Source organism: Brachionichthys hirsutus, chromosome 15, assembly GCF_040956055.1.
Source record: "Brachionichthys hirsutus isolate HB-005 chromosome 15, CSIRO-AGI_Bhir_v1, whole genome shotgun sequence".
NCBI classification, from domain to species: Eukaryota; Metazoa; Chordata; class Actinopteri; order Lophiiformes; family Brachionichthyidae; genus Brachionichthys; species Brachionichthys hirsutus.
The window spans coordinates 1542971-1570435 of record NC_090911.1 but is presented as its reverse complement, the minus strand read 5'-3'; the positions used below and the strand labels follow the sequence as shown (position 1 = coordinate 1570435).

At 43.0% G+C, this 27465-nt stretch overlaps 1 protein-coding gene across 1 annotated transcript; it reads left to right on the top strand.

Moving 5' to 3' along the window:
• The first annotated feature begins 174 nt into the window (after nucleotides 1-174).
• Nucleotides 175-27036, top strand: tep1 (telomerase-associated protein 1). Its single transcript, XM_068748797.1, has 55 exons — nucleotides 175-630; nucleotides 773-976; nucleotides 1097-1246; nucleotides 1680-1844; nucleotides 1921-2058; nucleotides 3112-3183; nucleotides 3874-3998; nucleotides 4803-4960; nucleotides 5775-5884; nucleotides 5970-6048; nucleotides 6300-6492; nucleotides 6718-6982; nucleotides 8195-8347; nucleotides 8456-8518; nucleotides 9337-9458; nucleotides 9618-9683; nucleotides 9977-10120; nucleotides 10243-10534; nucleotides 10844-10965; nucleotides 12182-12295; nucleotides 12710-12827; nucleotides 13612-13800; nucleotides 14300-14487; nucleotides 14599-14737; nucleotides 14993-15172; nucleotides 15570-15662; nucleotides 15837-15972; nucleotides 16094-16253; nucleotides 16478-16611; nucleotides 16691-16779; nucleotides 17307-17421; nucleotides 17564-17590; nucleotides 17668-17878; nucleotides 18026-18146; nucleotides 18215-18339; nucleotides 18422-18521; nucleotides 18934-19089; nucleotides 19611-19823; nucleotides 20266-20322; nucleotides 20469-20604; nucleotides 20960-21211; nucleotides 21322-21473; nucleotides 21763-21870; nucleotides 21970-22074; nucleotides 22210-22339; nucleotides 22475-22560; nucleotides 22725-22851; nucleotides 23307-23437; nucleotides 23521-23642; nucleotides 23958-24101; nucleotides 24485-24584; nucleotides 24825-24936; nucleotides 25559-25641; nucleotides 25826-25930; nucleotides 26150-27036. The coding sequence occupies exons 1-55, from the start codon at nucleotides 175-177 to the stop codon at nucleotides 26279-26281; spliced, it is 7767 nt and encodes a 2588-aa protein (XP_068604898.1). The 3' UTR covers nucleotides 26282-27036.
• The last annotated feature ends 429 nt before the right edge of the window (nucleotides 27037-27465 follow it).

Below are 27465 nucleotides of genomic sequence, written 5' to 3'. Positions count from 1 at the left end.
GATTTGTAGGGAAGGGCGACCCTCTCGTGCCATGTGGACTTTAATCCCTTTTTATGAATGGACACACACACCCTTCATTACAAACAGCAGAAATATGCTTCTAAACGCTTTGACTGCAGGAGTTTACACCCCCGACAGCCTTTGACCAGCTAATCGATGCGTTTCTCCACAGAGATGAGATCGCTGACGTTGCAGCAGGCAGACGTGGCCCAAGGGCAGCGGCAGAGGGCCACATGTGGGAGAAGTTTGTCCTCAAACTACAGTCCTCCGAGACTGGAGAATAAGCTCTTGGCGCAGGCCTCGACGCTGCTGCACCCCCCCGGCCTCTTTACAGCACAACCTTCCACTTGCCCCTCTCTGCAGCCCTCCCACCTGTCTTCCACCTCTTCCTCCCTTCTCTCCACCGCGTCCGTCCCACCTCCCCTCACCACGCCTCTCATCAGCATAGAGAACAAGCTCTTAACCCGCCGTTTACCGCTGGCGTTCTCCCTGGCCACTGCCCCTAATGTCTCAACGATCGGCACGCCCCCCCCAGACTGGGATCGTGGTTTGGGTGGAGAGCAGAAGAGGAATGACGGAGGAGATGAAATATCTGAAGAGATGCAATTCAGTTTTGATGACTCAAGCGTGGTAAATGAAATATTCCATTTGATTTTAGCATAAATCGAGAACTGACACTTAACATACTTGACCGACTCCAGTTGTGTCTTATTTTGCAGTGATTATATTGTATTCTATTAATATTACACATTTTAATGTACTTCGGCTTTAGACCGATTCTGTGGACGATGATGATCTGTCCGAGGAGGACAAGGACGATGAAGACGATGGTGCCGGGATGACCGTGGAATTACCGGTTCAGGAGATGAAGATGGACAACCAGGACTTTGGACAAGCTTTGGTGGCCAGACGGGAGGAATTTCCAGAGATTGATAGAGGAGATGTTAAGATGAAAGAGGAGCTAAAAGACAAAAAGGTGATGGAGAGCATTTTATATGGCTAGACATGCTCCAGTATTTCCCTGAAGCCGTGCTACCAAATGACAGTGTGTGTGTGTTGAGTAACACTCTTACACACTCGTCTTGGTGTTCTTCAGTATCTCCTCCTGAATGAAGTGTGCTGCTCCCTGGTCAATAAGAGCACCGCTCCCGGCCAGAAGGACTGGGACTCGAAGGAAAGTGTTTGGACCAAGATCATAAACCTGGCGAAGGATGTGTCTGTCGACGACCCACAGTTCCTTCTTAAGGCGAGTGAGAGAGGAGCCGTATTTATGTGAAAGCATCTGTATTTGGATCACAAACATTAAATGTACCTTTTGATTTTAACGTGATAATGCTTTGCTGTGTTTTAATCCGACTAGGACATTGCAGTATTGGCTAAAATAAACATAGAAAACACTTTCTTCTCTCTTTTTAGCTTTTTAGTCGCTGCAACCGAAATCTGTCGGGTGTCTCCTCCTCAATGCTTCTGAAGATCACTGCACAGTTGCTTTTTGGAATGGAATATCCTATAATGTATTTAATGTGTAAAGGTTTAAGTTTAAATGTTACCACAGAGTTGTTATGTGCATCCAGGTCGTCTGTCTGAATGCAATCAAAGCATAAAGATCGGATAAGTTATTACGGGAGAAATGTTCTAATCTTTTTTTTTTCTGTACCCCCCCTCCTAATAATATTCAGGTTTCAGTTTACACCCGACAGCAGTTGAATATCCGCATCACAGCAAACTTTTTATTGGCGCTGGCTGCCAGTCTGCCCTCCAGCAAGTCGCACCTGCGCAGGTTCTTCTGTGCGGCTGTGCAGCTGCCTTCAGACTGGCTGGAGGTGGTCAGAATCTACAGTTTGGTGAGCTCCTGGTGCCGACTGGATGCATCAGCTCCGTTAGCTCTAGCCTGTCTTAACGGCGCTTTCCTGCTTCCAGTGCTTCAGCCGCTCCCTGCCGATGTGCCTGAAGAAGGCAATGGTCGACAAATTCAAGCAGTTTACCGAGTACCAGCTGGCAAAATACAACACGCGTAAACACCGCTGTAAGCACAACCGCAACAGACGCCAAGCCAAGGTACGTGAAATCAACCGCAAATTCAAACTCGTGGCTGGAGGGAGCTCAAACAACAACCTGATGACCCCCTCCTATAAGACAAACATGGGTAAATCATCTTTTTACAATACTGCCCCCCAAGGGTGGAACGGTTTGACTCCTGCCCTCAAAACATGCACCTCTTTGGCCTCCTTCGAAACGGCCCTAAAAATACACCTTTCAGGGGGGCAGAAACGGAGATAGTCATCACGACTCTCTCCGGATCAATCACCCCCCCCCACCCCACCCCCTATTTTGTCCCCCTACGTTGTATATGTTATGTGTCTTTGTAATTTATTGCTATTTTGCATCTGTGGTGTAATTTTTTTTATTTTATTGTTATTTTGCATCAATTGAGTAATTTTAGTTTTTTTTAGATTTGTTTGTATTTTTATTGGTATTGTTAAATGTCGATGATTTATATACTAAGGACTTTCAACGGAAACAAGACCGCAAGGGCTTTTTGGAAATGCTCCTCTTAGACAGGATGTTTGACTGTATTTGTACTGCAATACATGCTACAGTGTGACTGTACTTACTAATAATGCTTGATTTTATAGAGCGCTTTTCTAGGCACCCAAAGACGCTTCACATTGTGCTTTATTCATTCACACCATACATGGTGGTGAAGCTACTGCTGTAGCCACAGCTGCCCTGGGGCAGACTGACAGGCTGCCAATTTGCGCCATCGTACTCTAACTCTAACATTCTATCTATTAAATATATTCATCGTCATTCACCCGATGCAAAGTGTTGCTCAACAGAATGTTATCATATATAAAACTGTTTTAAATTAAACACAATTGAGTACAGTCCACAGAGAAGATATACTAAGACTTACTATCTTGGCCCTCCTTCATAAATACACACTCATTCTGAAGATGACTGCATCATGTTTTCCATCATTCGGGGCGGGTTCATGATTAGCATTGTGCTACATCTGGTTTATAATTTGGTAAACGTGTCGATTGCTCAGTGAAACCTTCCAATAGTGGTTTCTCTATTTTTTCTCTTTACGCTTTCCTTGGTTTTCAGAAACCGACTGATCAGCAGCTGAAGCAGTGGGCGAACCTCCTTCGATCAGATGCAACTATTCTGTCCAAGTTTGTAAGTTAATTGTGTCACGGTTTTATTCAAAGTTAATTTCCTCCGCTGACGAGGTTATGTTTTCGCCGGCATTTGTTTCTGTCTGTCTGATTGTTGATAAGATAACTCAAAGTTTTGGATGGATCATGATGACATTTTCAGATGTTGGGAATCTTGCCAGAAACAGGGGATTGAATTTTAGTGATGATCACGAAGAGATCCTGCATTCTGGATCACTTTGACATTTTCCTCAACGTTGCGGTCAATAAACCTTCAAATTGTCTTCCTCTATCTCTGTTTATAAGAATTTGTTGAAGTTTATAGAATTTGACAGTCATGGGGGGGGCTCTATCTCTCCACCAAATTTCATCTTGATCGGATCCAGAATGAGGTCAGGAAAACATTACACCATAACATTAAACCCATTTATGGATTCAAAAATCTGTTAAAAATAGAAATGAACTCCAATTCATTTGTAATTTTCATGGTTGGTGTATAAAGATACCAAGAACCATTTAGAACCTTTTGATGATGATCCAGTTAGGAGGGGAACGAGCTGCTTGGTGGAGGACTGTGCTCTCCGAGTGCTTTTCTAGTCTGATAAAGTAGCTTTCTTAGGTTTCTTCAGGTTGGCTTTTACCTCCCATTTGTCGAACCTTCTCACTGTAGCGTCACACTCCTGTGTGACTGGATTTCTCTCTGTGCTGGCAGCTGCATTTGGAGGACAGCAAAGCGGTTGTGGATAAAAAACAGAGGGAGTTCAGCATAAAGAAGATGATTGCAAAACTTCACATTAAAGAACCGGCTGAACACGTCATGGCCATCCTGGGAAAAAAGTAAGCCACACGGACACTCTGCAGCAGTTGATTGAGTTTAGTTACGCAGTACTTTTCAGATACTAATTCACCTGCTATCTGTCCTCGTTCATTCTTGAATGCCGCCTATTGGTATTTGTTTTAGATTAATGATACAGCAATACATTATAAAGTTTATATTTATGAATAAGCACACACAAGGATACTTTATTACTAGCAGGTATCTTAAACGTGTCCTAAAAAGATAAGTGTTTAAAATAGTTGTCAGAAATCCTGTTTTTTACTCGAAACTGTTTCTAGGAATCATAAAAATAATAAATGTTTTATATTTACTGCATAAATGACCTTTTTAGGTCATTTACATCACGCACAAAAGGAAATGTACATCGTAGTCAAGTTAACTGCTTGACTAATGACCTCCAGATCTCCTTATTTAGAATATAAATATCTCATCATTGGTATTTTATTAATTTAATGTTTAGATTGTCTATTTTGTTTTATATTCAAACTATGAGGGAATTAACTCTTTGAGTGCCGTTCCCGTCGTTTTCTATAACCCAAACATTCACTGCCAACCCTGACATTGAAATCTGCATCTATTCAACGGCCAATAACTCCGGAACGATAAATGGTAGGAACACACTGTTTTTTCCTGATGAAAGGAGAGACTTTAATCTTTCATTTGGCAAATTTGGTGTGTCATAGTAAAGAATATTCTGTGGGGCGTGGAAGATCGGGAGGAAATGCGTGAAAACAGATGAATTTACCAGTGGGCTTTCTCTGGCAACGACCTGATTCCGTTCTAAATGTTCCTGATGTTTCCAGGTATCCCACCGACCTGAAGACATTCACCCACAGTGGAATGAAGGGCGCGTGGGACAGGGAAAGAGCCGGGCAGCGAATGAAGCTCAAAGAGCCGGAGACGTGGGAAAGGCTGCTTAGTCGGGAAGGCAACAAGGCTGCCACCTGGGAGAAGCTCATAGGTCTGTGGAAAACATGCAGGCACACATCTTTCAAGGTTCAAGGTTACTTTATTTGTACCCGAAGGTAGATTTGTTTTGCTGTGAGGTAAAGTTAAAATGTCCAATATCCATTTAAAACCAGCAAACATGCATATAAAATTTAAACAAACCGTTAAAAGTGCTCAAATAATATTTCATCAACGCCAGTAAACCAAGATGTCATAATAAAATAAATTTAAAAAAAAGTTGGCAAACCACAATAAAGGAAGTTACAAACCAAAATTTAAGACTCTGATTAAAATAAAACCCGATAAAAAGATGAAGGATTAAAATACAGACTAATGCATATTCAGCAAACCCACCGCAGTCGGGACAAAGCTATTCTTGTACCGCTGAGTTGGGCACCTTGGCACTAGTAACCTCCGCCCAGAGGCCAGAGAGACAAAATGACCGTACAGGGGGTGCAGGTCATCCCGTAACACGGAGGAGGCGCTCCTCTGCACCTGCCGACTGTACAAGGATGCAGGGCTGGTCTGAGCTTCACCAAGCAGACGACCTGACCATTTAACAATTACATCCAACCCTTTTTCTGTTTCAGAGTAGCCTGGCCAAACCACCTTTCTATCTATGCATTGATTCATAGATAGAAAGGTGAATCTTTTATTCTCCAGCGGGTTCCTGTGTTTGCTATAAAGATAAAAACCATGTCTGCAGACGTGTATAATAATACTGTCTGAATATACGGACCTGTAATACCTAATCTGGTCCAGAATGTGGACACGGGTGTCTGCGATCACATACATTAATGAGTACCGGTAATATCTCTGGTGTTTAGATAATCGGTCTCTCCCCTTCATGGCCATGCTGAGGAATCTGAGGAACATGATAAATGTGGGCATCAGTGAAGTTCATCACCAGAAGATTCTCGAGAGACTGATCGACAAGGTCAGTTGGCCGTTGCGGTTTCTGTCAGGTCTCGCGTAACTTGCGTGAGACCTGTTATTCACCGCTGCTTTCTCTCTGCCGACAGAGAGCAATCATTCAGAGCCGACTGTTCCCCTTCAGATTCCTCACTGCCTACAAAGTCATCATGCAGCTTCACGCTCTGGGTGAGCCTGATGAAGAAAACATAAAGAAAGCATTCAACAATAGGATGGAAACGTTGATTTAATATATACAGTAAATTGGTGTCATTACAGATGTGTATTCTGAATAAATCTACCAATTATTTATTCTGTAGAACTTAAGTAAATGTGTAAACAGTCCACCTCAACATCAAATAAATGTCTTGTTTTAATCTAAAAGCAGGAGCAAGCAAGCAAGAAAATGAGAACACAGATCTCCTCTCTTTGTCCTTCAGCCTCAAAATCACAGAAAGCTCTGCCACCTGTCAAAGACATCCTGAAGGGAATCCTGAAGAAGATTCCCAAAAGCATCCGCTTCCGTCGTCAGGACTGGGATACAAGTCCAAGGAACAGGATCCGGGCAGCACTTGGAGTGCCATTTATCTACCGACAATACCGGCTGAAAAAGACTGAGCTCCAGAAGGCCAAGTATGATGCGATGGATGTTCAGAAGTGTTTATTTGATACACTCCATGTTCATTACGTTTCTGATTTGTAGTTATTGCAGCAAAGTATCAAATGTTTTGTGCAACAAAAGTAGTTAGAATTACTGGGAAAGGTAAGTAAAACTATATAGACTAGAAACAGAAGTTGACATCTGTGTGGATTTAAAACGAGGAACTGTATCCTCACTTTGAATGTGTCTGTGTCCAGTGAGAGGAAGTACACCATTCCTCTGTTGAACTGCTACCGCAGCGCTCTGGAGGCGGCCATTCAGATCTCCTGTTGCCACAACGTGCCCCCGCTCCCCGGACGGACCGCCATTCTAATCTCCCATAACATGCAGTCTGATACACGCCTCCAAGAAGACTTCTGTCTGCCACGAGAATCCGAGGAAGAAAGCAGCGAGGAGGAAGAAGAGAACCAAGACAAGAGGAGAGGAGGGAAGAAAAAGGAGGAAGACAAACTCACTCCGACTGTAAGGGACTGTTTTCTCTTCAAAATTAACAAAGTCAAATTTGTTTATACAATTGTTTAAATACAATCTAAAAAGCCCTAAAACAAAGAAATGCAACTATAAAATAGAAAAGTACAATCAGAGAACATTACAGTATAAAGGATATAACAAAATAAAATGTACAGCAATCACAAAACTCAAAGCAGTCCGTATATAAAAAAAAAGCCAGCGAGAAGCGATGAGTCTTCAACGACTGAAACATCTCAAGAGTCTGTGCAGTTCTAATATTTAAAGGTCAGCTGCTCCATAATTGAGGGGCAGTCGGGGCCAGAGCTCGGGCCCCTCGAGTTTTGAGCCTGGACTTTGGGACATCCAGCAGCAACCCACCTGACGACCTCAGTGTTCTAGCTGGTTTATTGACATGCATGAGCTAAGCTAAGTACCATCTTAAGAACCAACAGCAGAATCTTAAAATCCATTCTGAAGTGGACAGGATGCCAGACCGGCTGCGATGTGGTTATTTTTGTTGTTTTGCTAGTTAAAAGGCGAGCAGCAGCATGTTGCACCATCTGCAGGCACCACAAAGAACATGTCTGATCCCGCACACGGGGAGTTGCAGTGGTTGAGTCTTGATGAGGCATGGATGCCGCCAATTCTTTAGGTGAAAGCTTCACGCTTGGATAAAAAGCACCTTTGACCACAGGGCCGATTTGTTCATCAAATTTAAAAGCACTGTCCTGAAGCCAGGCTGACACTTGTCATCGATATTGTGTCCTAAAAATGGCCGCAACTGAACAACGGTAACACTTTGAATAAAGAAATGAACATTTGGAGAGAACAGCGGGGTCCATGCTTAATTTATCAACACAGGTTTGAGCAATGTAAGTCTAATGGGGGGGGGGGGTTGTGCTTAATTTCTTGATGATTAGAAGGGGTAGGGTTAAATAAGTATTTACTTCTTCCTACTCCCTTTCACTCACATAAATTGCATAGTTAGTGCATTATGGTTATTATTTATTGTTCGAGTTATTGTTAATTAATGTTACATGTGCTGCGTGTGTGTGTGAATATGTCTTTACATATGTGTACAGTATATATATGTATTTATGTTTATGTATATGTGTGCGCATGTATTTGGCATTGTTTTATCATTTTATTCATGGTTGTTTACGTGGTCGAAATAAATAAACAAACAAATAAATAAATGATTTCCACCATTTGACTTTCGTCCAGGTGATGGAGGTGGCCGTTTTGCTCTCCTTGATGATTGGCAACAGAGCGGAGGACTTCCAGCTCTACTTCATGGATTGGTATCAGTGCAAAGAAATCAACCTGGAGTCGGATGTTGTTTTGGATAACGTCAAGAGTGTGATGAAACAAGTAAAGGTCAGTACCATTTTATACCATAATGTGGTTCAGATAATAAATTATTAATGTGGTGTCATTCAATCAAAGTGAAGCTCTTGTACAAGAAGGAAATGTATGTGTTCACAGGCCGGTGACATGTTTTCAGATGAATGTGACTTCCAGTCCATCCTGTTCACCAAGGAAAACAAGGTCAGTGTGTGTGTATAAACACGGATATGTTTGAGATGTATATTTGTTTCTCTGCCTGGGTGCTGTTCTCTATGATTCTGCCTGGTGAGTTCGAAGATTTTTCAAAAAAGTCTTTATTCTGGGCGACCCCAGGTCCGTTTAGTAATCCTTTTTGACATTCAAAACATTTGAAAACAATACAAAGGACAGTATGTCTAACAATGTACCAAATCATATTTATAAAAAATCAACAAAATATATAATTAAGTATAACACAAGATGCTGTTTAAAGTCCCGCCCTTCTAAAGCAAAGTTTATCACAATGGCAAAATCTGAGCAAGTAGATAATTCAAGAGTTTAAGGACATTTCATCCAAGGAATTTGAATATGTTACCTTCTGCATTCAAAATGAACAAAAACTTCACATTATGAAAAAACACCGACTGTCCAGGATCTTCAATCCTTCAGTAGGTAAATAATAAACAGACATGAATTTATATTACTTGCATAAAAAAGTAACAGATTGAACTTTAAGTATCTTGAATTTACACAGTTTTAAATTGCATTTATGTTTTAAAAACAATTTATAAATCATTTCATCCTGTTTTTGTTGACGTTTTACATATATCTAATCTGGTGTTTGGTAGTGTTGCAAAAATCAATGTTTAATCTCCAGCTTTCATACTCTTATTTTAAGCTGTGCTCTTTTTCTGTTTCTCTAGGATGTTGCATTAAATTACTTGTCTGATGACGATAACTCAAATATTAGCATCACATTTATTCCAACCTACGTTGTCATAATTAAGATGCTTCCTTCCGTGCATGCTTTTGTGCTTCAGGTAGACAACATCATTGTGTTGACCGATCACTGGGTCACTGAGGTTGTTAAGTGGGCCATCAGCAGCTACAGGAAGGACATAAATGACAAGGCTCTCGTGGTGAACGTCCATCTGACCGGACGGTAATGCTCAATTTTGCCGCTGTTGCTCCTTTATCTGATCGATAGTGCTGGGAGGCTAAAGTTATACTCCAACCAATCGCATCGAACACTTTCTGTTTAGCCTCTTTTTTTTTTTTATTAATTTGGGAACCTATTTACGTTCGTATTGATGTCTTGCAGCTCATCGGAGTACCCCTCAGACAGCAACTGTGTCAACCTGATTGGTTTCAGTGAACAGATACTCAGGTAAAATGTCTGGCTGCTCATTTTAAGCCACAAACATTTATTAGACCCGATAAACCCGATTTTACTTGAAGACAAACCATTGATTTCTGATTACAGTACAATAATAATGGCTCTGTCTTTTAACGGTTGCCAAAACTTACACGAGGATGATTTCTACATCTTTATGTTAACAGCCAGTGTAGTTTATTTAACAAACAGGGCTCAGGGACACTCTTTATGGTTACCATGTTGAGTGATATCAAAACTTTACAGGTGTGTTTTCTGCAACGTTTAACATTTATTCGTGTGATCAGGTTTGTGGCAGAACGAGGATCCTCCAGGCTGTTGGACCATGTGGAACATTTAGACAAACTGTTCAACATCCCCCCACCAAAGGGAGCTGAGAGCCCTCAGACCCCAGACAGTGTTGATGCAATACCACCAACCCCGAAGTTGAGGTCATTTTAATTGTGACAACAAAATGGTTCTAAGCGGTTTTCTAGCTTGGCGCCCAATGTGGACGGTCTTTCCATGAATTTTCACCCTGACCTTTAACACCATTTCCTTTCTCCGTCTCCAGGTGGCACGCTGTGCGTGTGTTTGTTTCCTCCACCTTCAGAGACATGTATGCCGAGCGTGACGTCTTGGTTAGGAGCGTGTTCCCGGAGCTCCGCCGCCGTGCTGCATTCCACTGCATCTACTTGCAGGAGGTGGAGCTCCGCTGGGGTGTGACGGAGGAGGAGTCGGGCCGGGCCACAGAGCTGTGTCTGTCAGAGGTGTGTCGTAGCCAGATGATGGTGGGAATGCTGGGCGAGAGGTACGGCCTGGTGCCTCCCAAACCGGTCCTGCCTGAGCTGCCACAGCACAGCTGGGTAAGCGTTGCTGTTGCACACTTGATGTCTCTGTCCCATAAAACGAAAAAGACGAGGGATCGCAATCTGATATTGTCCTCATTGGATTCAAATGTGTCCAGTGTTTCATAATGTAAGCTGCTGTTACTAGTCACTTGTTGCATTACGGTTGAAATAAAAAACAGTCGAAATGGTTCAATCAAGAAGTGTAATCTTGATCATGCCAATCACAGTTCTGTAGAAATGATATAACCTTCATTGCTTTAAAATAAAAAATAAATAAAAATGTTTCATTTAGAAATGGAGAAGTAAAATGTTCCTTGTGTGCAGCTGGCGTCGGCCCCAGCAGGCCTGTCAATCACTGAGCTGGAGATCCGTCAGTTCCAGGCTCTTTTTCCAGACGGCGCAGACCAGCGAATGTTCTGTTACTTCAGAGACCCAGACGTTATAAAGTAAGTATTATTCACTCTCATTATGAAGTACGGATTATACACCCGCGTTATGAAGTACTGATTATACACCCGCGTTATGAAGTACTGATTATACACCCGCGTTATGAAGTACTGATTATACGCCCGCGTTATGAAGTACTGATTATACGCCCGCGTTATGAAGTACGGGTTATACGCCCGCGTTATGAAGTACGGATTATACACCCGCGTTATGAAGTACGGATTATACACCCGCGTTATGAAGTACTGATTATACGCCCGCGTTATGAAGTACTGATTATACGCCCGCGTTATGAAGTACGGATTATACGCCCGCGTTATGAAGTACGGATTATACACTCGCGTTATGAAGTACTGATTATACGCCCGCTTTATGAAGTACTGATTATACACCCGTTTTATGAAGTACGGATTATACACCCGCATTATGAAGTACTGATTATACACCCGCATTATGAAGTACTGATTATACACCCGCTTTATGAAGTACTGATTATACACCCGCTTTATGAAGTACTGATTATACACCCGCATTATGAAGTACGGATTATACACTCGCGTTATGAAGTACTGATTATACACCCGCTTTATGAAGTACGGATTATACACTCGCGTTATGAAGTACTGATTATACACCCGCTTTATGAAGTACGGATTATACACTCGCGTTATGAAGTACGGATTATATACTCGCGTTATGAAGTACGGATTACACACTTGCGTTGTGAAGTACGGATTACACACTCGCGTTGTGAAGTACGGATTACACACTCGCGTTGTGAAGTACGGATTATATACTCGTGTTATGAAGTACGGATTACACACTCGCGTTATGAAGTACGGATTATACACTCGCGTTATGAAGTACGGATTATACACCCGCGTTATGAAGTACGGATTATACACGCATTATGGAGTGCGGATTACACAGGAAAGGTCCAGGAGGATGCGGTCCCGGTGAGGTTTGTTCTGTGGGGCGGCGTGGTCTTTTGTGAGCTGTTTTATTTTTTTAAACAGTCCTTCCTGCTTCCCTGGTGGGGATGCTAGTAAAGAGCGAGGTGACATCGTTGCATGGTCTCATTGACATCCAGTTTGAACTCTAACCTTGTTGACCAAGTTCTGAGAGTTCCTAAAGTGGTGTTACAAGGATTATGGGTTGTATGTTCAAGATATTTGTGGTTCTGTTCAACTGCTTTGTGTCTTAACTTTCTCTCAGATCGATTCCGGTGGCTTGGAGAACTGACTTTGTTCCAGAATCGAAGGAGGCTGAATCAAAAATGGCCTATCTGAAGAGAAGCGTCCGGGCCAGTGAGGCCAAGGTTACTGAAAAGTGAGTCATGTGGGATCCTTTAATGCTGAAGCTTCAGTGTTAAAATATATTAACTACATCATTAGAGTCGTATTCATTTAACGCATCAACTCTGAATTCTGTCGCTGACCAAAGGAAAATGACTACATCCTTAGAAATGGCGTAATTGTTCGACCGTTCATGTTATAGTCGTACTAAAAGCTGCGAAGCGCCATTTTTACTGTTTGAGAAATGTTCTCCGTGGATTACGGGGCCTCTCTTCTCTTATGAGCTCACGGCATCGGTCAGGACCGGGACTCGAATAGCTCGTCTCCTTCTCTCCACATTATTGTGTAGCACACAAACCAGACGCACTAGAGATGTAGTAGATGCTCTTTGTCCGAGCATTCTGAAATGCAAGAGCATCAGAAGACGTTTTCTCTTTCTCGTTCTCAGCTACTCGTGTGAGTGGGGCGGTATCGTGGATGGGAAACCATATCTGACTAAACTGGAGGGCTTTGCCAAGGCTGTACTTGAAGACCTGTGGATGGCTGTTGTGAAGCTCTTTGTGGAAGTGAGTCACTCTGATAATTCAGTTTTCATTTTCAAGGTACCGGAAACCAGGTTATGCTAGATATGGAGTGTAAATACTTGAATTAAGTAAATATAGCAATCCCACACGAAAATACAAGCGCTACAAGAAGGCTTCCTGCGTTTGGAGTTTCCATAAGTAAATAAAAAAAAGAAAAATATGTTGCTGCTGTTTATCAACTGTTGAATATCCATCCATCCGTCTTCTTCCACTTTTCTGCTTTTGCGGGTCACGGGAGTTGCTGGAGCCTATCCCAGCTTCATATGGGCGAGGGGCACACAAACAACCACGTGCACACACACACACACACACACACACACACCATGGACAATTTGAAGTAATCAGTTTGCCTAAATTGCATGTTTTTGGAGGTGGGAGGAAACCGGAGAAAACCCAGACGGACATGGGGAGAGCATAGAAGCCAAACGGATTTGAACCTTGCTGTGAGGCGAAAGCGCTAACCACTACGCCTCTGTCCTGCCCACATGTTGAATAGTTTAATTTATATATTAAAAAAACTGCAAACTCATCACTTTGCATGTAACATTTTAACCAGAAAATAACAATTAAATTTGAACAAAAATGAACAGAATGTAATTATTGTTTGACAATATTGTCATAATTATCCTAAAAGAAATACTCAGGATTGGACTTGGCTACTGGTTGTCGGTGTCTGTGCTTATACTTTTTTTGCTCCTCTGTGTAAAACCACCAAACACACGTGTTTTTCAATATATAAAAATAAAGCCTTGTCTTCATGTGACAGAAGAGCGACGAGGCAGACGCTTTGTCCAACGCAACTATACAAGATGTCCACCAGGAGGCGCTGCGGAGGCAGTTCTTTGGCCGGGCGAAGCTGCTGCACAATGCTGCTGAGACAGTGGAGCAGATCCAGATCAAAGGAGGGTTGATGTTGGTGGAGGGAGGACCTGGACACGGCAAAACTGTTTTCATGGTAAAGTTCTCAAAGGAATGGCGTTGTGTTGCGTTGGCTGCCGCGACCTTTAACCCGGTGATGGCGGTTGGGTTCCGTTAGGACTGGGCAAAAAGCAATCACTAATTATCTCAGTCATTATAGTCTGTTTTGTTGCACTAGATTCAAGTTACTGCTCCAAGTTAGTTCATGTAACTTGGTGTCAGCTGTCAGACATGATGTGATCCATTTTGACCTCCATTTAAAACTAAATTGGTATGAAATGATGAGTTGTTTCCACCATTGTACAATAAAGTTAGTGAAACTGCAACAACCAGACAAACACTATCGAGAGTATACATTTCCTCTTCATTAATTCTTTGCCGTCTGTCATCGGGGTAATTTGAGTCACCAAGCTGTCTTTAAGGGTTTAGATTTCCAGAGATGTAGCTTTGTGTTTGACTTTAAACTACACTGTCAGGTAGATAAGTTCTCGACATGGGGAAGCATTGCTACCATTATTAGCTCTCTCTCCACGCAGGCTGCCCTCGCCGATGCCCTCAGGACTGGGATTAAGTCGAGGACAAATCTCATCTGTAACGTCGTCTCCTACTCTACCACTGCCAGCCAGTCGGCGAGCTCTGTGGAAATCTTGCTTCAGTTTCTTGTTCAGCAGTTGCGGAATATGAAAGAAGCTGAGGAGGAGTCGCCTCTTCCTTATTCTTACAAGTACCTACACTTTGAGTTTTCTTGAAGAAAATTGAATGTACTAGGTCAAATTAACACGCGTGTCGTATTCTCTAAACCCGCACAGCCACCTCTCATTATGTTTGATCCAAGGGATTTGCTGTCGGAATTCCACTCCAATCTGAATGAGGTGAAGAAGAAACCTCTGGTGCTGCTCGTCGACGGGGTGGATCTTGTTCGCGACGGCAGAGACCAGCAGAGCTGTGATTGGATACCACAACAGATTCCACAGGTGAGTTTCTAAGAAGAAAATCCTCACACACAAGCTACTTGATTAGATGGAACTTTCTTCAAACTGTTAGAATTCTGATCTTTCGACGTATAACTGGGTCGGAAGCAGGACAAAACATATTAAAATGATTCTTGTTATTTATCAGGTTTGTTATAAATGGTGTCCTTAACAACCCACCTACATTTACGCCTTCTGATCGCTTTGTTTGCGACTGTTCTCTCTGCGCCAATAACACAGACGCTCTTTTTGTTGTAGGGTGTTTGTCTGATCGTGAGCATCACATCCAAAGCGGCACTCTTACAAACCATGGCCAAGAAAACAAACGCCACCCTGTTTACGCTGGGGCAGCTTACCATGTCGGACCGGAAGGAGATCGTTCAGAAGGGACTGGACACGTTCGGGAAGAAGCTTAGTGACTCTGCTTTCAACAATCAGGTGTGTGTGTGTGTGTGTGTGTGTGTTATAGAATGAACGAATCTGCAGAAGAGGAGAATTACAGGAGTTAAAAGTGAGGATCCAGGGAGTGGAAGGTAGCAAAGAGACGGAAAGTGAGAGTCTATGTAGTGGAGATGATAGCGATGTAGGGAAAATGATGCTGAGGACAGAGCTGCCAGGCAAGAGGAGAAGAGGAAGACCAGTGAGGGAGACCATGGATGGATGCAGGAGAGAGAGAGGATTGGAAGAAGATGCTCCACTCTGTCAACCCCTAACGGGAAAATGCCAGGAGAGGATGGTCAAGAGATTTCCATGAATCCTTGATACTGGTCCGTTAAGGCTTCTTTAATTACTTTTGGGTTTCTTTCCTTTAACGCTGCTGCATCCGTCTGTCCAGCTCCAGACTCTGATCATGAAGAAGGGAGCCGTGAATCCTCTCTACCTGCACCTGGCTTGTGAAGACCTGAGGAACTTCGCCTCCTTTGATAAGGTTTTAATACTTTCCTAAACACTTCCCGACTGAAGATGGATTTCCTTTAGATTTCTCACTGCTGTTTGTCAGTGAAAACATTTTCCCTTCATACTACCGACTCTGCTGACAGTTAGAGATATTCGAGCGCCCTGCTGTGTGCCTGAGCTGCTTTTGCTTTTGCTTTTGCCTCAGCTGAAGGAGAACCTCCACGGCCTGCCCCAGTCTCTGAGCCAGCTGGTGCACTACAGCCTCGACAGGCTCTGCTTGCAGTACAGAGGCTTCGTGGGACTCCGCTGGGCCCTGGCTGCCTTCACTGTCAGCGCCACCGGTGAGAGGTTGATGCTAGACTGGCTGGTAGTACAATCTCAGAGGATGCTGAAAGGACGTTGTACCGATGGTTCGCTGAGCTGCTGCTGTTCGCCTCGGCATGTTCTCGCTGTGCTCCACAGCCCTGAGGGAGAGCGACCTGTGTGCCATTCTGAGCACGTGCAACGACCTGTCCTCGTTGGGCGGACGTGCATCATGGCAGGAAGTACTGCCTCTGTCCAGGAGTCCCAAAGGGCGCATTCCAATGACGAAGTTCACTCGTATAGTGCACAGCTTGAAAAGGTATGCAAGTTGAAGCTATCATTTTAATTAGGTTTTTATTTTCCCAGTTCTTTCTTTGTTCCACTGAAATGTAAAACATTTTGATAGCCGAAATGGTTATACAATTATTATGTTTTCACATTTGCTCCCTGTCTGAGGAATGTACATTTTGGAGTAAAATGCCTTTTTAGCTATTTCTGCAGACATCCTAAAGATAATAAAAATGTACCTGATCATTCCTGCAGCCTGATTGGACCATCTCATTGCCACACATCTGACAATGAGCTGACTCTGACCAATCCAGAGGTGAGGAGGACCTTTGAGGACTTTTTCCTCCCAGCAGAAAGTGACAGAAGTAGAGCTCACCTTGTATTGGCAGGTGAAGTACCCACAGGCTGCAGAAATATGTGTACTATCCTGTGTATTTTAATTACATGTGCATTACTTTATTATCTCAGGTCATTTGTGGGCACTAGCTGACCAACAGGGGACCGATACCTTCCTTCACTGCGAGACTAATACTGTGTTGCACCTGCCTTCCTCCTTGGTTAGTTGTCTTCTGTCAGAAATCGGACAGAAATAAATGCTCTACAGCAGGGGTCACCAACCTTTTTGAAGCCGAGGGCTCCTTTCTGGGCACCGATTCATGCAAAGGGCTACCAGTTTGAGCAAATGTTTTATTTCAGAAGTGTGTATCAATGTACCATTAATCATTAATGATGTTCATCTATGTACATACACTGATCATGTTTAATGATTACTGGCACTAATTATTAACAACGTTTTAACAAGGTAGGGGACAGATTTGACTTGTTCAGAAGTCTTTTATTTTATACAAACTCTTGAGAAGCCATGGCTCGCGGGTGACCGCTGCTCTACAGCATCAGAAACTGCACTTTCATGGTTCAGTACACAAACTATATACAAATATTTAGCAATATGGAAAACAAGCATTTCTGTATTTCTAATCACTAACGAACTGTTTTCTCTCTTTTTGAGAAGCATTAACGACTATTGTATTGTGTTTGTATGTGTGTGTGGTACTTAATGCAGTTTCTCATTCCTACTGTTCAGATTCAGAGTGGCCAGTTGGAGGCCCTTCAGTCCCTGCTTTCCAGCTACTATTTCCTGTATGCTAATGTCCGCCATGGCCTCCTGCACCACCTACTGGAGACCTACAGCTCCTACGGTGAGCATGAATGATGAATGTCATTACGCTCTGACGGTTTTGGTCTCATTAATCTGTTGGTTGTTTACTCATTCAATTCCCACGTTGTGCGGCTTAAACAGCCCATTTATGCTAACATTTGCATCCTGTGCATTTTTGGTAGATGACAGGCGTAAATCCATTCCTTCATGTAAGTGCATAAATATACTCAAATCACTTCCAAGTGTGCTTTATTCCCCGTAAAATGCTCTCTCTTTGTGCTCTCAGTTGGAATCCAGGATCGTCTCGAGGAATGCCGGAGTTTCCTGGAGCGCCACGCCCTTCTGCTGTCCTCCTGGCCAGCTCTTTGCATTCAGCAAGCTCTGAACGAACCTCCTGAGACTTCTGCTCACATTTGGGCGCAAGGGCTGGTGGGAAAAGGAAGTGTGCGTGTGGTCGAGTGGCTAAACAATACCCGCCATCTTCAACATGAGGCCAGGTAAACTGGTTGTCTGGAAGCGTCTTGTGTTCCCAAAATGTTCTTATTACGTTTGGGAGCTGTATTTTTGTTGTTGTCTTTTTATCCTTGTGTTAATTGCGTAGACGCGTAGTAACGTGTTTTTTGGGTTTGTGTGCCTCGTCGCAGTAAACTGGTGTCAACCTTCTCATCCGGACCAACCTGTGTGGCTTTGAGCTCAGATGGAGAGCTGATGGCGGTCGGCACTGAGAAGGGATTACTGCATTTCATCAGCACTCAGACCGGACAGGTATGTTACAGGTGTTCATGCGTGCTTAGAGAGATTCTGAACATGAGCCCCCTCGTGGATGCCTTCAGGAAGTGAAGTTGCTGGTGAGCAGCTGCGACGGCATCTCGAGCTGTCTCTTCCTGAAGGATGGACACCTCGCTTCCACCTCCTTCAATGGAAGAATTGAGATCTGGGACATTGGGACAGGCTGCAGGTCGGAGGGAATAGTCGTACAGTAGCACGGAACATAAAAAGCATCATTTTATTGTGCAGGCTAAGTGCTTGTCTTCTTGCAGGACTGCTCTTATCGATGGCCACACTAATGCAATAACAGCAAGCGACACCACGACAGACAAGAAGCACATCGCCACTGTATCGCTGGACTGCACGTTGAAGGTTAGTCTCGTCTCGCCGTCATTTAATACGAGTGTTTGAAAACGTAACCGTCTGTTCTTTCATCGTCTTGCTCCTTGGTTTTCTGTATTGCGTTTAATCATTTTGTAGTTGAGAGTATTTACTATGTATCCCAGGTAAACGAAACTTTTAAATGTTCTGCAGGGTCCCGGTTCAGATTATGCTAATACTTATTTTATAAAAATCAATTGAGTTGATTAGTAAAATAAAAGTTTGTATCTTCTTACTACTTACTTTTTTTTTTTTACTGTATATTCAATGATATGAACAAAACATTTATTTTCACACAGCATGCCGGATGTTATAGAATAGGGGTTGGGCTTTTTTTAATGTGAGTTTTGCTGTCTGCTTAGACTGATGAGCTCCGTAACTCGTTTTGAGTGTCTCCTGCCAGGTCTGGTCCTCTGCTAAAGGTCATGTGGTAGCAACCATGCAAAGCACCAGCCCTTTGGCCTGTGTGACCTTTGACCCAGAAGATCGCCTGCTAGCTACTGGTTGCTGGGATGGAACCGTGATTGTGTGGAACTGGCTCCAGAATAAAACTCAAGCGGTCAGTCATTGCTAGCCGAAACGTAACGTTCACCCTTTGAAATCAAAAACTAGGACAGGAAATGGCATTTTAAAGGGGAAGTCCACTGATTTTTGCACGGGCATGTTTCAGGCCTTTGGGAGAACAAGTGCACATTTGGGGGAAACAAAAAGTGTGAATATTGCCCCAGGTGATGTCAGCTGGTTGAGGATGTATATTTAAAAGAAGCTCATTCTTGTGTTGGGATTGAGACTTGCGGCCACATCATCCACTACTAGCAGAACTCGCCAGAATCTAGAACCTGTTGAGGGTGGACTTGCATGTTCTAGTCTGAGTTGTCCTTTGAATGTTTCAATAGAATACAATGTATTTTAAAATTACCTTTACATTTCTACTCATTTCATTTTTCTGTTGATGCATGGATGACATCTATGTATTTACTTGTTTTTAAAGGCCACAGAGGCATTCAGATCCCAACTGATGGATGAACTTTGGATGTTGTTTTTATATACCGTAATACACAAATCCCTCTGTTCCCTCAGGCCCTGTTGGGTCACCGCCGCTCGGTGCACTCTCTCTCCTTTGCTTCCTCCTCCTCCATGCTCTGCTCTGGCTCGGTGGCTGGGGAGATCAGGGTGTGGTCGGTGCCCACCTCCACCTGTGTAGGATGTTTTCAGGCTCACTCTGGAGCCACAGAGACGCTAACCCTGCTTGATGAAGGCAAGATGCTGCTCAGCGCTGGATCTGATCACATGGTGAGACGTCACCGTTTGTACAGAACCTCCTATAGTTAAATTGAATACAGAAATTGAAACTTTTCAGAATGTTGAAAATATCCTACCATTGACGCTCATATCAACGATGTCAGCCACCAGATATAATTCATGAAAAAAAGGACAGAAGGATTATTTGGTGTATTTTGAGCATCTCCTCAAAAAGTACAAGACGACATTTAAAAACAAATGTCCCTCATGTTGTGTTTGAATTCTGAAGGTGTGCATCTCATCATTGGTTTCTTCAGTTTGCTTAATTTAGCATTTTTGGTTTACGTCCGTCTACATTCAGCATCCTCTTGCTCTCTGTTGAGACAGGTCTCTGCAGGATATTTGTGCTGCACCAAGCTGGTGCTCACAAGGAATGTTTCAGCATTAACCTTTGCCTTTTTCTTCTGTGATCACTTGTGTTTTTGTGAAACAGCTCCATCTCTGGTCAGTTGGACTGGGACGTTCAGTTGCTGCTTTGAAAAGCGATGCCGTAAGCTCCCTAGCTATTTTAAACACGTTGCATTATTGGATATTCATCTTTACTGCGTGATTTGCCTTTATTTTCTGTTTGTTAAATAAAAGTTGACACATAAATGAAAATGTTCATTTCTCATTTTCTCTATTCTGGTCTTCCAGTGCGAGCTGGAGCCTCCTCTGAAGAAATGGAAGTCTGCAAGCTCTGAGCCTGCTGCTTTGTGCGTGGCTGTAGATGGAGACTATGCTGCTGTGGGTTACCATGGCGATGGTCTCAAGCTCTTCAGTATTGATTCCGGTGTGTTTATGCACTCACCAGACCAACCCTTCTCTGATAAATATCAGTTCATTTGCATTTGAGTTGATCAAATTAACTTCTAAGACTGCAGTGATGCCAATAAATTAAAAGTCGGCCATCAGTCCATCAATTAAAACCTCTATATTGCAGTTACAAACAGGACTAGGCAATGTCTTATAGATAAAGCTGATACAAACCATACATACTAATATTGGCTAACAACTATTTTGTACATTATTCTATTCATGTACCAGTAATATGCTAATTTCTTTCACATGTCTCCTCCCTTCTATATTAAGTTTTTGCACACAACTGATGCGATAAACATGATCAGTTCTACTTATTTCAACCGTAGCAAAGAAGATCTGGGCCTCGGATCACCTCACCGTGTCCGTCCTGTGCCTGCTGTGGGTCTTCCTGGGCGACGACCACACCGAACCAAACCTGCTGTTGTCTGGAGGAAGTGACAAACGCGTCAGGGTCTGGAAGAGGAATGAAGGAGAAGCGGGAATACTGGGAGGCCTGAACATGTGGGGACTGTTTGGTGCACAAGCGGGCGTCATCCTGGCGTTGGCGCAAAACGCCACTTACCTGGCCACAGCTTCAGGTAAGTGGCGTCAAGTAACAACGAGACCCTCACTGGGTTTGTAACAGGCTTCATCAGTCTCTCACAAAGGCGAACTTGATGCTAATCACTGTTTCATTATGCTGAATTAGAGGACTGCACCATCGCGCTGTGGCTGCTGAGTGATTTGGCCCGGGAGCCCTGTATTGATCCTCAGGTGTTTCTCCGGGGCCACACTGGAGGAGTCACCTGTCTGGCTTTCAGCCCTGACGGTGCCCAGCTGCTCTCTGGTGGAAAAGATCACGTATGACGTGTTTGTACTTTGGCGTTGTGACAAAGTCGGGATTTTGGTTTTGATGTAAACGCAGTACAGCATGGCTGTCTTATTTATCTATAATCAATCTTAGATGGGATAATGGTCAATGCAATAACAAGAGCAAGTAAATATCCACACCAATTAAGAATGATTTCATCAGTGGCCTGTACATTGTGTTCATGCAAATGAAACAATTGGTGTCTGTGATGGTAAAGGTCCAGATGTTGAGTCGCTATCTAACCCAACGAACGCCGGACTGGCTCTGTGTTGCTTCCAGGCCCTGATGGTGTGGAATGTGAGCGTCTCTCCCGCCGTTCAATCCAGGTCCTTCCCTCACGCTCACAGAGACTGGGTCACCGACTGCGTTTGGACTCCAGCCTGTGCGGTACATTTGCATAACGTTTGTGTTCGGCGCTGTTGGCGGTGGAGTCGTGGTCCTATCCTGAGTCACGCGCTCTTCACCAGCCTTTCATCTTCCTTCCAGGTTAGCTCTTCGAATGATGGGAAGCTCTGTGTCTGGGACCTGGAGGATGGAGGATACCTCAAAGAAATCTCCTGGAGGAGTCCTCTGACATCTGTCTGCTCTCAGGTGAGCAGTCACACATCACTCTATCGGCAAACATGCAGTATGTGTGGCTTTCGTCTCTCCTGAACCCCTAAATTAATGTTTATTTTAGCGTTTGTGGCTGTTAAAATGTTTCATCGGGGTATTTTCTCTATGCAGGGGCCGTATGTGGTCGCCAGCTGTGCAGAGGGGTCGCTGCATGTCTGGACCTGGGAAGCGAGCGTTGAAATTTGCCACATTGCTGCACACAAGCGACGCATCCACTACTGCTCAGTCCTACCGATGAAAGGTTTGCCGTGTGCAAAACATGCCTTTACTTCCACATGTTGTCTTTGACTCTCCATCTCTTTTTCATATAACCAGTGAGGCAGATTTGTAAGATTTTTGTAACAATTCTTTTTTAATTCCTTCCATTGTTTTTAAGATGACATCGAAGGAGAGAACCCAGGAGAATTGACTGTTGTCACTGCTTCCGATGATGGCACAGTGCAGTTCCTGAAACCCTTACAGGTCTGTCAGTCAACGTAAAACAAGAAAAGGCTCGTCAGGCATTTACATCCTACTAGAATCATTTTCCTGTTGTGTTCACAGAGTATCCTCCTCAGGGCTGTTGTAGAAGAATGCACACACACTTTATTTATCCATCTTCCTCTCTTATTTATTTTTACTTCAAGGTGGAGCACTTCAACACCTTCCAGGGTCACAGCGGTGCGATACGTGGAGTCGCTCGCAAAGAAGGGCTCCCAGAATTCCTTTCAGTTTCCGAAGACGGCTCCTTACGATGCTGGACTTTGACAAGAGGTAAGACACGATGACTCAAAGTATTGTCTTCAGGGTTTTCTTTTAATCTGAGGATCTTTTTAGCAAATATCTAATTTGTTTTCCTTGTTTATGGGCTGCTTATTATTTTTGTTTTCAGTTCTTGTAAATGTTCAGCACTTTATAATGAAACATGTCCAGCGTTTTCTAAAGAGAAAAATACATTTTGTTTGTCTAGATGAAATCATTGAGCGGTGCTGTAATTAAGGCAGGGAAGCCTAAACATTTAGCCTCAGAGGCATGATTAAAGCTGAAATGTCTCTGAAGTGCGCTGCTATTCATGCTCAGTGACCATTGGTGAGAAAAGCAGACCTCATCCGGTGGCTGGACAGTAAAAGGACAGTTTAGAGTTGATTTGACTTGCAGGAGAAACTGCTCATCTCCAGGGGTCAGACTAAAAATCCTGACCAACATTTGTTCATGCGCTGCTTTTCCAGAGCGCTCCCCCACTCAGAGAGGCTCAGTCACAGCCCTCTGTTTCTCTCCCGTACACGATCTGCTTCTCGCTGGTTATGAATCTGGTTTGCTCGAGTTATGGAAGCACAACGCCGTGATTGGCTACAAGCAGGTGAGGACACACCGAAAAAAGGTCTGTTTTCTGAACACCTCATGCTTGTGTGATTACATTGTGTGTGTGTGTGTGTGTGTCAGGCTTCAGACGGCAGCATCGCCGCTATCTGCTCCATGCCCGATAACCAGTTTGCTGTCAGCTGCATGAAACTTTACATCAATGTGTGGAAGCTGGTGTGGAATCAACAAGACGGCACTGCAAGGTAAAAAAACACAAAAAACTTTCAACCTTTGTTCAGTCAAGAGTAACAAATAGTCAAAATGTCAAATAAAATAAACGCCTGTGTTTCTTTTCCAGTTATTTTCTATGGGAATAATTTATTTGAGGTACGAGTAACTGGAGTTACCGGCTCGGTCCAGGAACTAATTATACTCTCATCTCAAGGTGTATCGCTGTATTTGCTTTTGAGAACCAGTTCTCAGTTGCAAACATGACCTGATATTTAGGTTCCAGGAATGAAATACGCCGTCTAATTGGTGGCACTAAGCTGTCCTGTCCCGTGTCCCTGCTCGTCCAGCCTGCTGAAGGTCAACAGCTACAAAGTGAAGCAGCCAGTGGTCGGCCTCCACTACTGCTCAGTCCTGATGGGTTTGACGCACAGTGGAAAATTATATGACATCAACTGCCAGGAGAAAGACCTCTGGAGCAGGAGTGTGACCAGGTAAAGCTGCATCCTGTGTTTTATGCTCAGGGGCTGAATAGCGTTATTTTAACCCTTCGCTCAGGGCAGATTACTATAAATATTACTTATTTAAAATATAAATTCGTTCAATAACCAGTTTTTGGAACTGTCTAGCATTTAAAATCCATCCTGTCAGCAGGTATTTTCTTAAAATTACCAGATCACATTATACATAAATTTGAATCTTGTTCTACAGGAGGCCTGTACGGTGGACCAGAATGATTCTGAATGTTCACAGCAATTAACATTTAAGTCTTTGTTTATCGAGTGTCTCTTGCTGTACAGTTTAGCTCAGCTAGATATAATACTCCCAGCTTTTGTCTTGCACAGTGAGCGGACTTTCTTCTTCTCTGTTTTTGCAGTTTGGAGCTGAGAGTCCGAATTTTGGGGTTGATCCCTAATGATGAGAAAAGCATGTGGCTGGTTGGCGATGCAGAGGGAGAGATTCAAATCAGCTTCTTGGTTAGTTTCTAAATATCAAGAACAAAACACACCATCAATTTCTTTTAGTGAAATTAAATATATTTGCTAATTTCATAATGTACTGCTTGTCTTTTTGTAAAAACAATAATTTCTTCCTTGTTTAGTAGACATTTATTGGTTACAATAATTGCTCCTTTGTCTGCAGTGCTTGTATTCCGACAGAAGGGAAGTCATTCAGGTGTATTATTCCACACTCATTACTGATGTCTCGTTCCTCAGTTCACCATGGGCCCAAAAAGTCCCCTCACTTCAGCTTTCAGCTCCGTCGCACTGGAGACTGACGAGGAGGAGAAAAAGGGAAGCATGATATCGGCTGTAATTCTGAACAGAGGTAATGAATGAATGAATGAATATATTTATTAGATAGAATGTTGGAGTACAAGTACAGTCACACAGTAGCATGTATTACAGTACAGATAAAGTCAAACATCCTGTCTAAGAGGAGCATTTCAAAAAAGCCCTTGCGGTCTTGTTTCCGTTGAAAGTCCTTCATACATAAATCATCCACAATTAACAATACAAATTTAACAATACAAATACAAATAAAACCAATATTCAATAACTCAATTGATGCAACGTAACATTAGAAAAACAAAAATAAAATGATTTTACACCACCGATGCAAACTAACAATTAATCTAAAATAAATTACACCACTGATGCAAAATGACAATGAATGACAATAAATTACATAAATTACAATAAATTACTAAGGCAATTAATATGTGCAACGTAGGTGGACAAAAAAAAAGGGGGGGGGGGGGGGCTTGATCCGGAGAGAGTCGTGATGACTATCTCCATTTCTGTCCCCCTAAAAGGTGTATTTTTAGGGCCGTTTTGAAGGAGGCCAAAGAGGTGCATGTTTTGAGGGTAATAAACATCAGCTAGAAATGCCATCTGCACTGCCAGTTTGTGTTTCCTGTGGCTACCCAGGGTGTCTTGCCTTCTTTCAGATTTGATTGTGTGCGGAGACGTGAAGGGCAACATGTGGTTTATCCGGCCACCGGAACCTTCTACATGGAGCGGCAGAAAACCTGTAAGACAAAATAATCCTGGCTGTTGGTCGGGACTTAATGGGAAGCCCAAACTATCGCTGACTAAGTTATGATTACCAAAAGACACCTGATTAACTGCCAGTTCCAGCATCAATTCATCGTTCAACGCTGAGGGGACATCAGAGACGGTTGCGTGTGTTTTAATGACGATGTGTGATCCCACAGGCCCACAGTGACAGGATCAGTGTGCTGAGACTCACCGACCACGTCATCATCTCGGGCTCCTACGACCGGACGGTGAAGCTCTGGGACAGAAATACCAAAAAACAGGTGCAGCAGATTCTCGACACAACAGTTTGACATTTAGGGTTTGCAGTCCTTTCCTCTCCGGCTGATTATTAGATGAGAAAATCAATCCCGCTTCATATCTACATGTTGAATGTGAACCTTTGCCATGGTGAACGTGGCTAACCTGCCTCTTGGTAAAGGTAACAAATGGCATAGGATTCACTGTAAATGGTCTGACGATCTTTTTCTGTCTGTGTCCAGGTGGGCATGTTTGTGTGTGGCGCACCTGTCGTGCATTTGGAAGTGAACCCTAAAACGCCCACTGAGCTGGTTTGTGGTGATGAACAGGGAAACATCTACTTCCTCTCATGGAAAGAGAAACTCTGCATTTAATAGAAACACTAATCGCTGTGTTGAAGCTGACAATATAAACGGTAATGCACATGTATGCTAATGATTGTAGTAGCAGTAGAAACTTGCAGACAAAATGAGCAGGAAAAAAATTAAAGTTAAAAAAAATATCAGTTTGTTTGTTGAATTCTTTAGTTTGAATTGTGTTAAGTGAGAGTAGTAACAAGAGATGTGGCTACAAGAAGCATGAAGGTCTTTTCTTTGACATTAAAGGTTTGTTCAAAACAGCACTTTGTCGTCTTTTTATGTTTTTCAGGAATGAAAAAAAAAGGTTGCTTTTTCAACAGATTCAGTATGATGTCTCAAAGAAACAGGATTTGCATCTAACTAGGACTATTTCTTTTGGATTGGGGGAGACGGCCTTATTTCATCCAGCTGCTTGTGAATGGTGCTTTAAATGTGTAATCTCATTGTTAGTTGTAACTTGATACAGGTTTCATGCAAAGTTGAGTAAAGGTGGCTGTGAGATATGAATGGCTGATGATGGTGAATCCAGATTATCAGCTTTCACATCTGTTATCTGCACTGCAGTGCTTTGGTTTTATTGACACAAGCCACATCTAACTCCATATAATCTGAAGTGGACTGAACCGCGTCGTATAATCTAACAGAAAACTAATCTCTATGGGAATAGTCCTACATTTGTTCAATCTCCTTCGTGTCTGACATTCGTGTGATTTGATTTCCATGTAACTTAAGCGACAATGTTCTATTAAATAAATATTTCAGTGTGGCCTCAGACCAAAGTACTGTCAGTTCTTCTTTTTATTTTATCCTAAGTTGTCCATGCCTCCCTGATTGTGCATGCATCAAAAGGTAAAAATTATCCTTGCACCTGTGTCGAAGTGATTTGAGCGAAACCAAATCTATTTGTGTACACATTTGATCAATAAAGATGATTCTGAGTTATGACTACACAACAGTCTGTCGCTCCTGAAGCCATGTATTTCAGAAACAAATTAAGAATTGACCTCTGTTGCAAGTGGCACCATTCTAAGGCAAACTTTCCTCCAGCCCGATGGATGACGCCGCCTGGATCACCAGATGCTTTAGATTTAGATGTTTCTCTACGGCATCAGGCTCTGTCTCACAAACTGAAGACGGAACAAACGGAACCAGCGTCTGAAACCAAGTCCTACTCAGGATAATGAGAATTTGCATTCAAT

Coding starts and splice junctions, on each gene's coding strand:
- tep1 (XM_068748797.1), top strand. CDS start 175: ATGAGATCGCTGACGTTGCAGCAGGCAGACGTGGCCCAAGGGCAGCGG. Junction 18,522..18,933: donor CGCTGGACTGCACGTTGAAG/GTTAGTCTCGTC, acceptor GTCTCCTGCCAG/GTCTGGTCCTCTGCTAAAGG. Junction 25,642..25,825: donor CATGGAGCGGCAGAAAACCT/GTAAGACAAAAT, acceptor GTGATCCCACAG/GCCCACAGTGACAGGATCAG.